The 14,100-nt window shown below is 34.9% G+C and overlaps 2 protein-coding genes across 8 annotated transcripts in view; one reads left to right on the top strand and one right to left on the bottom strand.

Moving 5' to 3' along the window:
* The first annotated feature begins 122 nt into the window (after positions 1 to 122).
* On the top strand, positions 123 to 6,289 carry LOC138139852 (integrator complex subunit 3 homolog). The gene is made up of 5 exons (XM_069060415.1): positions 123 to 207; positions 3,103 to 3,241; positions 3,298 to 3,714; positions 4,152 to 5,051; positions 5,420 to 6,289. The coding sequence occupies exons 1-5, from the start codon at positions 186 to 188 to the stop codon at positions 6,051 to 6,053; spliced, it is 2,112 nt and encodes a 703-aa protein (XP_068916516.1). The 5' UTR covers positions 123 to 185; the 3' UTR covers positions 6,054 to 6,289.
* An 889-nt stretch (positions 6,290 to 7,178) lies between these two features.
* Positions 7,179 to 14,100, bottom strand: part of SK (small conductance calcium-activated potassium channel) — a 69,757-nt gene continuing 62,835 nt past the window's right edge. For all 7 annotated transcript variants that reach the window (XM_069060382.1, XM_069060383.1, XM_069060384.1 and 4 more), the window contains 7 exons: positions 12,908 to 13,329; positions 11,479 to 11,614; positions 9,923 to 10,033; positions 9,731 to 9,858; positions 9,607 to 9,676; positions 9,251 to 9,403; positions 7,179 to 9,191 (listed from right to left, as the gene is read on the bottom strand). In XM_069060382.1, coding sequence (XP_068916483.1) covers positions 9,036 to 9,191; positions 9,251 to 9,403; positions 9,607 to 9,676; positions 9,731 to 9,858; positions 9,923 to 10,033; positions 11,479 to 11,614; positions 12,908 to 13,329 — 1,176 coding nt within the window. In that variant the 3' untranslated portion in view covers positions 7,179 to 9,035. The remainder of the gene's footprint in view (positions 9,192 to 9,250; positions 9,404 to 9,606; positions 9,677 to 9,730; positions 9,859 to 9,922; positions 10,034 to 11,478; positions 11,615 to 12,907; positions 13,330 to 14,100) is intronic.

The raw sequence follows: 14,100 nt of genomic DNA, 5'->3' as shown, positions 1-14,100 counted from the left end.
TAGTAAAATATTTGATATAATTTATACATAAGTATCGATTTTATTCTTGGATGTACCTTGTAAAACCGCTCCATGAATGAATGTCTTCTCTGGAACCCTTTCTCTTTCGCACTAGCTATATATACCGATCTTCACATTTCAACCTTTAGTTTCTTCGCAAACTTTAAGCAGTTCATCGTTTAAAAATGTTTAAATTACTTGCAATAGGTAATTAATTAATTTGGTGCATTTAAGTGTTTGTTTGGATAATTGATTGTGTGTGCAATTGACCGACAGGAAATGGTTCATTTTACGTATTTTCGGATTGTACCTTGCTCTAAAAATTACTACAAAGTTTTTGGGTAGAAAATTTTTGAGCATCACAAAAACTTTTCCGAAATTTTAGGACTATTTAGTGTGACTTTTAATTCGTTTTTTCGAAATTTAGTGTGCTCTTACTTGCTGCAACTGGGAAGAAGTGTTAATTGTAATTGTTAGGTATCGAGTTGATAAAATCGGAATCACCTTACATTCTCCATAATTAAATCACGAATGTCTGAATTTGACATTCACCTTGAATTAACTAATTTCTTCCTAGCTGCAAATTTATGTAACTCTCTAAAGCGGTTTATAATGATTCGTGTGGAAAATTGCTGCAATAATCACAATTATTGCTTCGTCGTGGATGATTTATAAATGTCAATTGTTTTCCAAAAAATGTTGTTTAAAAACGTCTTTTCTACGAAATGTTGAAATAGACCAACACAAGAAACATCTCAATTTGTAATAAAAATAACAATGCAATGTTTTTATGCGTTAGTAGAAGTAACTTTATATTAAACGTTATAACAATACCGCTAGTAACATTGAATGCGATTTTTAAATTTTCCATGCTTTAAAAATATTTTCATAGATGAAAAAAGTACATATGTAATTGTAAATTTGTATAAATGTGAAAATCATGTTGAGTAAAAAAGTCGCTGTATTAATAATAATAATAAAATTAGTAGTAAAACAGGAAAAAAGTCTAATTATGATAAAATATTTCTGAATATATTTTCATTAAAATTGTAAAAATTTAAAAAACTGTGGCAATCATCTTTCCAAAAAGAATCACTGTTATCTAAAAAAATATATAAAATGTGAATATTAGCTCGCATTCGTTTAGTTGATTTGCACAAAGTGTAAAACATTGTAATTGTTATGAGACATATTTTTGCAAACTATAATGTCATGTAATATTTGCATAACCATTTTGTGAAGTAGCCACAGATGTAGCAATTTATAACAATAAATTTAAAAAATTATGTTTGACAGCTCTGCAAAATATTTGTATTTCCTGAAATATTACATAAATACTTTATATTAAGCGAGAAAAATTCTAACAGCAAAATTTACATTTTAAAATATTTGTATACAAACGCTTTATTTCTGAGCAAAAGGGAAAAATATATTTTCTATATGCTGAAAAAATTTTAACAGAAAAATAATGGTAGGCACTTTTGAGTTGTAATTCTACTGAAGAACATTATGTAATAATAAGAATTTTAAAAATATTATTTTGGAAATTTTATTGATTTATTAAATATCAAAGTAAAAATTTTGCGTAATAGTTACGTAACAATATTGGAAAATGTTAATAAAATATTTCAGAAACGCATAGAAAGGATGACCTGACATACACAAAATACCATTTTCGGTAGTCAGGTGTTAAATAATCTCCTAAATTATTGCAAAAGGTAATCCATATTTACATAATATTCCATCTTTGCACTTGTCCTATCCAGAAAAGGTAATACAGCAAGTTAATAATAATATAAAGTAATACTAAAGATCTTAAAAGGCGATTATGTTAAATGTTATATCGTGATTTTTCTCACATTTTTATGAATTGTTACATATTACAAAATGTCAAAATAAATATTATACTCATGTTTGTAACGTTTTGGCTGTTTAGTAAAGTTTAGTGAGCAACCTATGAAGACATTTAATTTATTGATTTTAGTGGAGAACAACTTCATTATTATTTTTAAAAATTTAAACAACTGAAAAATTGTAGTCACTTGAAAGATATGTAGTAAAAGTAACCAAATGTGGCAAATATTGAAAACTGAAATAATTTCGTTACAAAATTTTTAATTACATATTTTATCTCGTGAACGTCAAAAACTTACGTCAAAATTTTACTAAAACCATTAAATTATCTTATGCAAGTTACAAATTTTTGCAATGTTTATATAACAATCTTCAATCACATTAAGACCATTCCAGGAAGACGATATTCAGAGATTGTAGCAAAAAAAACCAAAGCTGAAACATTTCGCTAAAAACTGTCGCCATTAATCTTATATAAAATAAATTGGTTGAAAACATTTTCCGAAAGAGTTGACCGTTTAAAAGACGATTTCAAATTTAACCTGAATTTCTATTGGTGTGACTCATTTTCCGTTTCGTTTTTGTTTGAAAACATGCACAAATATTTTTTACGGATGCATAAAAAATCGAGAGCAAATTTGTCATACATCATCGGAATTAATTGGATTAATTAGAGTCTGGACCGTTGTTATCACTTTCATTTTTAACAAAATATTTGAAAGTTGATTAATGCAATTTAGTAGGTTCGGACTAATTTATGAATTTTTTTCCCATCCAAACCGAAACGAAAGTATAACGGATTCGACGTTGAATAATTAAATTCAAATTACGATTTCGATTACAATTCTCGTCCTGGACAATCATTACAAATAACGACTCCGTCGTAATGACGACCAATTACAAGCAATGAAGTCAACGAGGTTGAAATTTGGCTCACAAAAAATTGCCGAAATTTGATGGGTGTCAGAAATTATATAAACATATTGCACTGTCAATAACCTGATTACCATAAACACTTTTATGTGATGTTTAATGCCGCAGAACTGACAACCGGTTCTCATACCATAAATTAAATGATCATTGCGAATCGTTTGACAAATAGTCACTTTTACTGGTAGAAATTGGGGCCACCGTCTCTTCAAGATAAATGATGAACTTGTTCACTTTTATGGCTGGGTCCATTAACTGTTGCATAAAACATTCTACCGGTTGGAATTCGATGCATCTTAACCAGATTGAAACTTTTAGTGCTGCTGTTGGCAGCCGTCGGAGATTGCCAATTGTTAAGAGACGAAGAAAGGCCCACTCGATACGTCCTGCCTTATTCGGGTTTGGGCGGCGCAGAGGAACCGGAACCCAAAGAAGAACACTACTACAAGCCGAATAGGTGAGTAATCAATCGATTGATTGATCGGCGGGACAATTGGTGGCGCCTACTTGTAGACGATCGGAACGGATACCCGCCACCGCTTATCAGTACGACGAAGCTGAAGAAGACTACTATCGGCCGCAGCCACCGCCTCAACCCCGCCAAAAGGTCGAAACCGAATCGTATCGCTATCAAGCCACCACCCCTTCGCACAAGGACTACGAAGAAATTTTGAAGAACAACCACTTGGTCAGGTTGAGGGTCGCTGCCAAGAAACAAACTCAACCACCTACGCACTCGCATTCTCCTCAGCAACCCGTCGAGCAGTACCTGAAAGAAGTCAATCCCACAACTAAAACTGCCTATCAGAGACCTACTAACTATTTACGGTTCAATGGTCAGAGTCCTGCTTTGAAACAAGAGCAAAATGAAGAAACACCGCTGAAGCAACAACCGTACCGATACATTTTGCAACCCGACCTGCAACAACAGTGAGTACAATCTTTTATGTAAAGTGGAACGGCATAATTGACGTCTTGTTTCTGATTTATTTCTCCAAATGACGCTCGTAATGACAATTTGATTTACAATCATCAATAATTTATTGCTTCCAACGGATAGTCTCACTTTTAACATAATTTGCTGATCAATTTCACTGGATTTTCTCTTTTATAAAAGTTTTAATACGCGTTTGTGTCAAACGCATCAAGCAAATTTATTATTCTGTTCGATCGAAAGTTGCATTACCAGTCGACATGCTATTGAACTTGACATAACAATTTATTCTGCATTATGAGCCCATTTATTTTCAACCTTTCCAACAGTTTTGTTGTTGCATAAGTCGTTATATATCACGTCCTTCAACTCTATTATATAATTATCGAAGATGTCGTGATGTAATTATAATTCATTCCTTCGGTCCTTTTAGGAAATCGTACCAGCAGTATCAGTACGAAAGTCAACAAGATTCCACTAAACCTGTTCCGCCCAAGACTCCTCACTTTAATTTGGTGGCATATCAGAATGCTTTGATTGCGCAACAAAAATTATTGGCAGCTGAGAATCAAGAAGAAGGTCCGGCTAAGTCATCGATTTACGTGTCACAAAACATACCTAAAAAGACCAAAAAGCAAAAGTCAACTCCCTCACGACAGTCTAGTACCCAACAGTACGACTACTATCCGCAAGTGGCTCCCCAACGCCCTACTTATTCACCCGAAGCTGCATCTCTCAGGTACCAACAACCTTTAACTTCGCGAAATGTGTATCAAAAGAATGAAGCTAGCCTTCAAGTCGAAGAACCGTTGCTTTATCCAGAACAAAGAGAAAGAGAGTTAGAATATCAGACTCAAGCGCCTGCGAGAGCGCCAAAACAAAGAACTACTACTAGACTTCCTAGAAGGAAGCCGAAGTATCAGACTGAGGAACCAGTTGATGACTATCAGCCGCCGGCTCCTAAATACCAACATGATGATCCAGCATTCGATTATCATTCAGGTTCTTTGAAATATCAAGACGAGCCGGCTTACAGAAGGCCTTTACCTAGACCTACTAAACCGTCCAAGTATGAGGAACAGACTGAGGCTAAAGATGATTACTTGTACCAGCCCTTGCCCAAGTATCAAAGAGAGAGGGAGAATGTTCCTAGAAGACCACACTCTCACTACCCTCCAGAACCGGAAGTGAGACCTAGTAGATACCTGAGTAGACAACAGTACCAAGAGGAAAGCAAACAACTTCCTCAATATCAGACTGCCGATTTAGCTTACCAACCAACAGCGGAAGTGCCAGTGAGACAAACCGGACGTGGACCGTCTGTTTCTTACAGGCAAGAATTACAAAATTCCAGTGTTAGATATTATAGGAATTTGGGGAACCCTGCAAGTTACGTTGAATAGAGTATTAATTTCTTAGTTTTAGGGTAGTTTGTAGGTGTATACGTGGAATAACTATCAATCTGTTATTGTACTTTGATATATTTTTAAATAAATTTGTTATATCTAAGCCGAACGGTGATTAATCAAGGAGCATGATTGGTAACAACACACACTCTAACGTATGTCCACAAACACATCATCACAGCACTCTTAATTCTTGCATAACTCGTTATAATATCACTCATTATGTAATTAACAAGTCCCAGTGAATATTGTCGAGATGTAGTTGCAATGAATTTAATTTGTTAACTCATTTTAGGCAAACATATCCACAATATCAGTATGACAGACGGCAACAATTCATCACACCGGTCCAACCAAAAACTCGCCACTTCAATTCAGTTGAGTACCAAAATGCTTTAATTGCTGAACAACTAGAAGAAGAATCATCAATTTACATCACTCAAAATAAACCATTACATTTCAAAACACAAAAAATTTCACCTTCAACACAATACAAATACCACACTCAAGTAGCTTCTCAGCGACAAACTAATAACCTTAAACTAGCTCCTGTCAGATATGAACAGACGCAAAATGCCGGTTACGAAGTCGAGGAACCGTCAGAAGAAGGCGAACCAGAAGAACCGTCGTTCTACTCGCCCATCTCCGAAGTCAAGTACCAAGCCCCACAACAGTTAGAAGAGTCGGCAAGTGAACTTACGCCCTTGCCCAAATTCAGACCGGAAAATGTGATCAAGAAGAAAGGTCTTCACTATCCTCGCAAACCTAAAAAACAAACCAGCACGTATCTCAACGGACAGTTGTTTAGACAAGAAGTCAAAACTCCTCGACGGTACACTCTTGAAGATCTCGCAACTCAACCGTCATCTAATGCGCCTATTAGGTACGACGCTAACCATCCATTTTTAATCTTAGTTTACGATGAGTAAGTTTACCGTATCGATTTATTGTTAACTATATCTGATATATTTTAAAATAACATTATCATGTTATAAATATGAAAGGTGGTCAGTAGAAGCTCCAATTCATTTCCTACTCGAAATGCCAAGATTGTGTATGGGGAACAGTATTTTTGTGAATCTGCAGATTCACACTAAATAATTTTAATGCATTATGTGAAGATATTATTGTTATATTTTAATAGAATATAATTTTTGTATATAAATGTATCGTTTTATTTAACTGACTGAAATACTATTTAAAATTAGCCCAATAAAAACCAGCACATATAAACATAAATATGGGAATGCTAACAACATTTCAGCTTTCTAATTTACATAAATTTGAAAATATTAGGTTAATTAATCAATAAACTACATCTGAAAAATGCACAACAAAAACGCTATGAAGATGAGAAAAAAGACAGAAACATTTACAGTTAAATGATAACGAAAGAAAATAAGTCAAATGTTTATTTAAAATACTTTCGCTTATTGAAACGTCAAATGAAATGACGTAACTTACAGGAACAAGTTTTTTTTTAAGAAAAACTGTTAAACGAATTAAATAAGGCCTTTTCTATATTTATAATTTAATAATGTAATACTGGTGAAAAATTATAGTTTCAATATTGCTCAACAAATATAAATTTGTTGTCAGTCTAAAAGATATAAAGATTTAATCAGTGCCATAACTTCTCTTTTATTTGTTGTGTGACATTAGACCTTTCAGCGGCATCTTGTAAACATTCCTTTTGACATTAATAGTCGATTGATGCTTTAGGCGTCTTCCAATTTCCTATTACCACATAACATCCTCTTTTCATTTTAGTCTGATATTTTTGTTATGTTCTATATATTTGCCTGCACTCATTTTAAAAAAATATTTCCACTTTTAATTATTATTTAATAGTTGTAAGAGACATTACTTCATTCATGAATAAGATGATATTTTAAATTTGGTTCTTTTCCGGTGTATTTTCGTTTCTTTTGTAAAATGTATTTTTTGCGTTATTATGTTGATGATTTCCTCTTTTTATAAAATAATTTGTCGTTAAATGTAAATAGTGCAAGCCTTTTTGTGTTATTTTAGGAGAGCCTAAGAAAAACAACCCCTTCTAGGAAACTAGTAGTTTATTCGTTGGTAACATGAGTAAGGTAACATGAAAATGCACTTGAAAATATATAACGCTAAGAAATTTAAAACAGGCTAACTATGCTGATATATGTCTTGTATAATATAGGGTATATACTAAATTATATAATATATGCTTATAAAACTTGTGAAATTGCAGAAAACTCTAACAGTTTAACAATTTGGACCTCTGAATATATATAATGCTTAAGGTGCACCATACACTATCACACCAGTATTTTCACTGATTTATCAAATCTAAAGCTTTACTTTCACACTCATATTTCTTATCCAGTATTCATAATGTTATTTACAAAATTTATAAATCAAAACAATGGTAGATGAGTACCCTCATATGAAGCTTTACACTAAGCATTTCAAATGAAACATGGAAATTTTACAAAACATGTACAAATAGGTGAAATAATGATACAGTCGTGCGAAATGTCTGAATAAGAAATATGTTCATCGATAATATACTTTTTTTGTCAATTGTGGAAGTACTCATTGTTTAAAAATGCACTAGTTAATGTATTGTTTTTAGAAACTATGTTTAACAAGTTTTACATGGGCAAAACCGTTTGACATTCCACGAGAACAGTCTAAAGTAGTATTATTAAAGACAAATATTTTTAACTAAATTAGTATACGAAATAATAAGTAGTACATAATTTCTGTACACTATATAAATATCTACAATAGAAAACCATCATTATCATGGACTATTTTAAGATTATATTTGTACAAACTAAAATTAAATAAGTACTTGCTTATTGGCAATAACTATTGTAATTTTTGTTAAGGGAATCCATGAATTGTGTATTCACAAAGTAAATGTGCTTGTCGTTGACTTTTAGGTTATTATTATTATTATTAACAAAATACTATAATCATATGGCATATCTACATCTAAAACTTCAGTCAGTCAAGGTATTAAAAATTACTGGAATAAAGCATCTAACGAAGCTTCCTACTAATGGAATTTGTAATTAACTAATAGCCTAAATTTGGCTAAGGATTGATGATAATGAATTAGCAAATTTGTATAAAAGCCATATGAATGTTTAGGTTGGCAATATGTTATATTCCACCACATTATTGATTACCTACTCCGAGACCAACCAATCCGTTTTACAGAACTTTGAACTTTCAGGTGGTGGAACAGTTTTTAGAAATTCTTTTGAAAATTTTTAAAAGACGTATGAAAATGTGGACCTCTCACAGTGCGAGGAAAAGTTAATTATTTGACAGACGTAAGAAATCACTGCCCCCACCACTTATTTGAACAGTTGAAAAAGACTTCGACGTCAAAAATTGTACGCACGTTTTGGAGAAGAGTATGACTACAATATCATATCTCAATTTTTAGGTAGAAAATTAGATAACCGTATAAAAATCTGAAAATATGGTAGTATGGCATAAATGTAACTGCAGCAGTTTGCAAATTTATATTTACGAATTTATTGGCACATCGACGGTTGCTTAAAATGTGTTTGTAAATTTGAAACTGGCTATCTATTGGCTGAGATATGATTATAGTATTTTATGATCGATGATAATGACAAGTCGTTTAGTTACTGAGTATCTAATCTCTATTAGTATCAACTTGGTTGTATTATAACTAATACTGTATATAGATAAGGCTCTAAAATTTCAATATATATTTAGTATTGTTCATCATGGTTGTAAATTAGGTGATTCGCTCACGTTAAAGCAAAGATTGAAAAAATAGGCCAGAAATGAGTAAATTTGATAGAAAACTAGTTCTAGCCATGATGTTCATTAAAATATATATACCGACTAAATACTGTGTTGCATAGTCAATTCCAATAAGGAAATCAACTCTGTGCGATTGAAGAGGCAGCAGATTGCTTTCCAGCAGGAGCTAAAGCAGGACCAGGCCAAGGACATCCGGGGGGCACACTACGAGCCTGTTGAAGACCAGCAGCGGATTCTGGATGCAAAAAATTACGTCTTTGCTCCATTTTTTCCGCCTACAACATACGAAACTAGCAATACTACAAGCTTCTAAAAGCTAATTATCATAGAATACCTGAGCTTGAATTCTAGTAGCTATAAGATCCGGCAACAAATCTAATTGTTCCTGCAATGCCACTATCTTATCTTCCATTGTCGTCAGACGATCTTCAAGAGTGTCTTGTCTCGTACTCATGTCAGAAACGATCTCGTACACGGTGTTCTGCGTCTACAATTTTACATTGACCGTTAACAACGATATCGAGTTAAAAGCTCTAAAATAAATCGAGCCAACGATGTAAATAAGATCGGAGGGTCATAAATACGATGTCGTTTTATCACACCCAGTTTAATAAACCTCTCTACTAATGGCACTCGGTGGCATTAATTCAACAGAAAAAAATTGATTTGCATGCAACTCGCAAACATTACCTTAGCCATGTCCGTTATGGTGTTGGCATTGTCCATTAATTTGCGTTGGTCCATTTTAACTTTGCGTAACCTGCGGGAAATTCGATACTTAATGGAGGGGCGCCATCCCGAATGTTTAACTTACGCGTAAATAGCGAGTAAAAATTTTCTTTGATGAGTCCGAACTCTACCAGGGTTGACCCTTTTCACTAGCCTTGTGTGTTTGTAAATTAACCAAGTTTCCCTTAAAACGTTGGCGGCCGCGTTTTTCAGCTGAAAATTGCCCGTTAGTTTTCCGGATCGCTTTTTCCAATTCTCGCCACTAGAAGAGACTCACCCGCTTTGTTAGTTGCGTATCCATCATGAAATTATGCACGTGCTTTTCCGCCCGAGTTAGTTCCAATTTTCGAGACACCACAGCTACAAGTAAGGCCGTGCATCCAGCTCCCTGGAAAAAATCACATCCAGGACCAATCTCACAATTTTTCATCTTGGGCTAAACTTAAAAAAAAGTGTACTTCACGTGTCGTCACTAATCGATTGTTCATCCCCAGTGACTGCATATTCATTCTATTGACACGTCTGCTCTTGAGCGAAACGATTTTTACTCACTCTTTTTTTTTAATTCTCTCAAAAAGTGTCAATATTTTTGATATTTTGGTGACTCCGTGACGTTGCTTTCCGCTTTAACGACAACCTTGGTGCTCACGATAAAGCTCCGAATACCTCAAGTCTCTCGCATTTTCATGAAAAAACAACGTCACAAAATTGGAAGCGTGCCATTGCGCACCACGCAGCGACTGTGTAAAGTGTAGATTACTTTCGGGTAATTCTTTAACTACCCCGAGTTCCTATTAAGCACTTTTACCCGTTCTTTACTTTTTATTAATTGTAGCGTGCCTGAATTAATTTTTACGTAGATGTTCGTATCTACCACGATATTCATTCCTTCAAAGAATTTCTGCTTATTCTTTTCGTTGGAACTATTAATATGAAAATAAACTGTGTGAAATACTACGGAGTTAATGTAATTTGTTAAAAAAGTTAATGTGCTTTCGTGAAGATTGAGATAAGTTTTTGTTTTATTAACTTAGACTGGACCTAGCCAGCCAAAGCGATTCATCAAATCCTAAAAAAATATTATCCTGTTTATAAAATGTTGGCACAATTATTTCAGGTATCACGTAACATTATAAAAGTCAAGACTATATTTTTCGGTTCGTGTAACTACCGTTACGTACGTATTTTGGAAAATTGCGACATACTATTTATGTTGTACGGTCTAAAGATGTTGTGCAAGTCGCTTAATCGGCATTCTCTTCTGACAGTGTTAAAGTTTGATTTATAACTCGAAGGTGACTGGATGAAAAATTTTGCGTAAAAGTCGATTCTCGTCGGTGGCCAACTGGTCAAACTTACATAATTCTCAACAAAACTAATATATTTTATGTTTTGTGTCGTTTCCTTCGACCGGTTTTCCCAATCGGTGAGACTGTAGATAACCCTAATCCCACAATCCCGAAAAGAGAGTTACTTTATACCCCGAAGTTATCGAAGAATTTTGAAGTGACGGAATTAATCCTTCGCAGTAGATGTGCACATTAAAGTTGAAAGGCGCGCTTGCTTATTTTGGTCGTTTAGACTTGTGCAGATGCAATTATGTAGGATGACGAAACCCCAAAATTTATGTTGTTTGCATGGAAGGCACCGGGAGAAAAATGGGGTTTATGTCGGGGCTAAGAGGGTGATATTTGTCAGATGAATGTTCGGACAAAACGGTGGATTTAGAGTGACAATGTTGGTGAAATTAGCGAAATTTTTGCCGGTTCAGGGGTTACATGCGACGTAAACTTATTATCAGGAGGGTGTGTGGGTAAATTTGTTAAGGCTCACCATGATGCCCGTGCTGACCGCAATGCCCCTTCCACAGTACGTGTTAGGAACAATATCTCCGAAGCCAACGCTCAGGAAAGTGATCGCTATCAGCCACATGGCATTAAGCAGGTTTGCGTGTTCTTCATCGTGGAACCTGTAACGAATTATCCCTAGTGAGGAGGTATAACTAAAGGCAATAATAGTAAGGTAAATGACCCCTTCACGATGCAATTGTGCATGAACTAGAGCGCACAGTCGACGTTTCCCAAGAGGGATATCGAATTAGCGAAAAAGTTCTTTCGACGATTAATTGTGTTAGGACACAAATGTAAACTCCTTAAATTGGTTTTTGTTCAGTTAATTACTTTATTACACACGGGAAGCTGCTTTGTTGACGCACTTCATTGTGATTCCAATATCGACTTGCTGAAGACCTTTGTTAGTCACCAGATATGTGATATTTAGCGCCCATTAAAGGGACAACTCGTGATTCGAAGCGCCCAATTACCGACATCGACCACAGATACTCAGATACTATTATCGTCTGAGATCAGTAGCTTGTCATGATGGGCGTACTTTGACGCAACAGTTCTGAGAAAACTGCAGTCTTTGATTCAACAAATAACACAACTAGCAAATTAAAGAAGTTTGGTGCTTTCTAAGTGTTCTAAACGGTCGATTATCTATTACCTTATTGACAACTGCTTCCGTGATCAGTCATTCTAGATGCGTACTACAAGATCTACAACTGCATTTTTACAATATCCAATGGTAAATTGCAACATTTTCCGAGTCTACGGTTGTCCAATTTCTGGTAGCAACAGTTAGTGTTGCTACGAATAGCAGTTACAACAGCGCCATCAAATTTTGTTGCAAAGCCAGTGATTAATAGAGCATAGGAAAGTGTAACATTAAATAGATCGAACGTTTTCCGATGACATTTTCAAATTCGGCCACTGAAAGGTTACCAACCCAAATTAAAAAGACAATGGAATGCTTTTAAAAAAGGTTGAGAGTGCTTGTCCAGCTCTCTTCCAATCCAGAGACTTTTCCTTATGGATGATAATGCTCCGAATCCCTTCTAGATTATTACTTTCAATTCGGAAATAAAAATTACACATAAGAATATTTTGTAATTGTCCAGAGGACTAAAAGAGTCGACACTGTTGTTTTCTATTTTCTGATACATCTAGAATGATAAAACCTTCGTAGTTATCTAGTTTACGTGTGATTTTTTTATGATTGCAGTGTTGGAGTTTATGGTGGGTACCACGTGTGATCGATTGTAGATGATCGACCGTTTTTGATGAAGGTCTTGAAAATGCATGATGTTGAGCACTGATAGATTCGATGTGAAGGGTCAACAGTGAAGGGGTGGTCGAGAATGCGGTTAAATGCTACTAAAAGCACTGGAAGTGTAAAGTTATGAATAATGCATGGGATATACCTTTCACACTGCCGCAACGTCCAACTGGCAATAATCCACAAGGAAACCATAAAAACTAAGAGCACTGTCCCGGGGCAGATGGTCATGAGTGTTTTTAAGACGAACCGCGTATTAAAATTAATTCGATTAAGAGCTCCTATGCTGCGCGACGATGCGTCCGTAAACAACTTACTATGCAGTAACATCACTCTGCAGATTAAGTAAAGCCGCAGGAACATCGGTAAAGATAAGGGCACGTCGTACGGTACACACTTTGATCCGATCCCCCCGGCCTTATTTGCCAATTTTGTCGTCCACACAAACCGATAGTGTCCAGGAATCGGATGCACTGCACATATGACTAGTTCCATCGTGATTTGGCAAATCCTTTGCCATGTCATCGCGATACGCCAATCGTCCGCGCAGTTGTCTATCATGAAAAGCTGCAACAGAACAACATTACTTCAACACCAGAACACACAACAAGACATTCACAACAATCGGGAAATATTTTCCAAGCGCCAGGCTGTTCACTGTATAGCAGGCCACATAGCGTAGGTCCCAACGCGGACCACTGTGATTGTGAGCTACGTCTACTTGCGTACGTGTTACAAAATTAAACAAATTGCTAGTTTAAATCACTAAATAAATAAATTACTTGTCCAATGATGATCCTGTTTAACGAAAACTACGTTAGAATTTTTTTTATAGATCGAACGGCTTCTTCACTAGTATCAACATCTTCACATCTTCTATCTTCCAAATCGAAAAAAAAGATGGTAATCGCAATCTTGCTCTTTACTGAAGATGCACTTTAGCTTCTTAGAAAAACTTAGAAAGAAACAGCTTAAATTTCCAGTGTCACGAGGCATTGTGAAAGCTTGCCAAAAACACAAATTTTTGGAAATATACAGATTTTCTCTATCTATATCTTGTTTATGAAGAGCAAAATAATTTGTACCTCTAGTACGTGCATGTTTTTCATTTTGTGTTAGGAAATATTTAAATTCACTTTTAATGCATTACTACAAAACAATTCAGTAAAACATGATTTAAAAGAAATCGAGGTTGTGAAACTTTTATGAAACAAAATTGTGTTGAAATGGTATCATACTGATTGGAAAATTTGAAATGCCATTGAACCCCAAATATTTTCTTTTCAAAATTTTTCAGCTGTGTAAATATCGCCGGTAATGTTTGTGATGTTCACAAGA

Source organism: Tenebrio molitor, chromosome X (genome assembly GCF_963966145.1).
Source record: "Tenebrio molitor chromosome X, icTenMoli1.1, whole genome shotgun sequence".
Classification (NCBI taxonomy): Eukaryota; Metazoa; Arthropoda; class Insecta; order Coleoptera; family Tenebrionidae; genus Tenebrio; species Tenebrio molitor.
The sequence above is the reverse complement of the archived record's forward strand: the minus strand, read 5'-3'. Positions and strand labels throughout refer to the sequence as shown.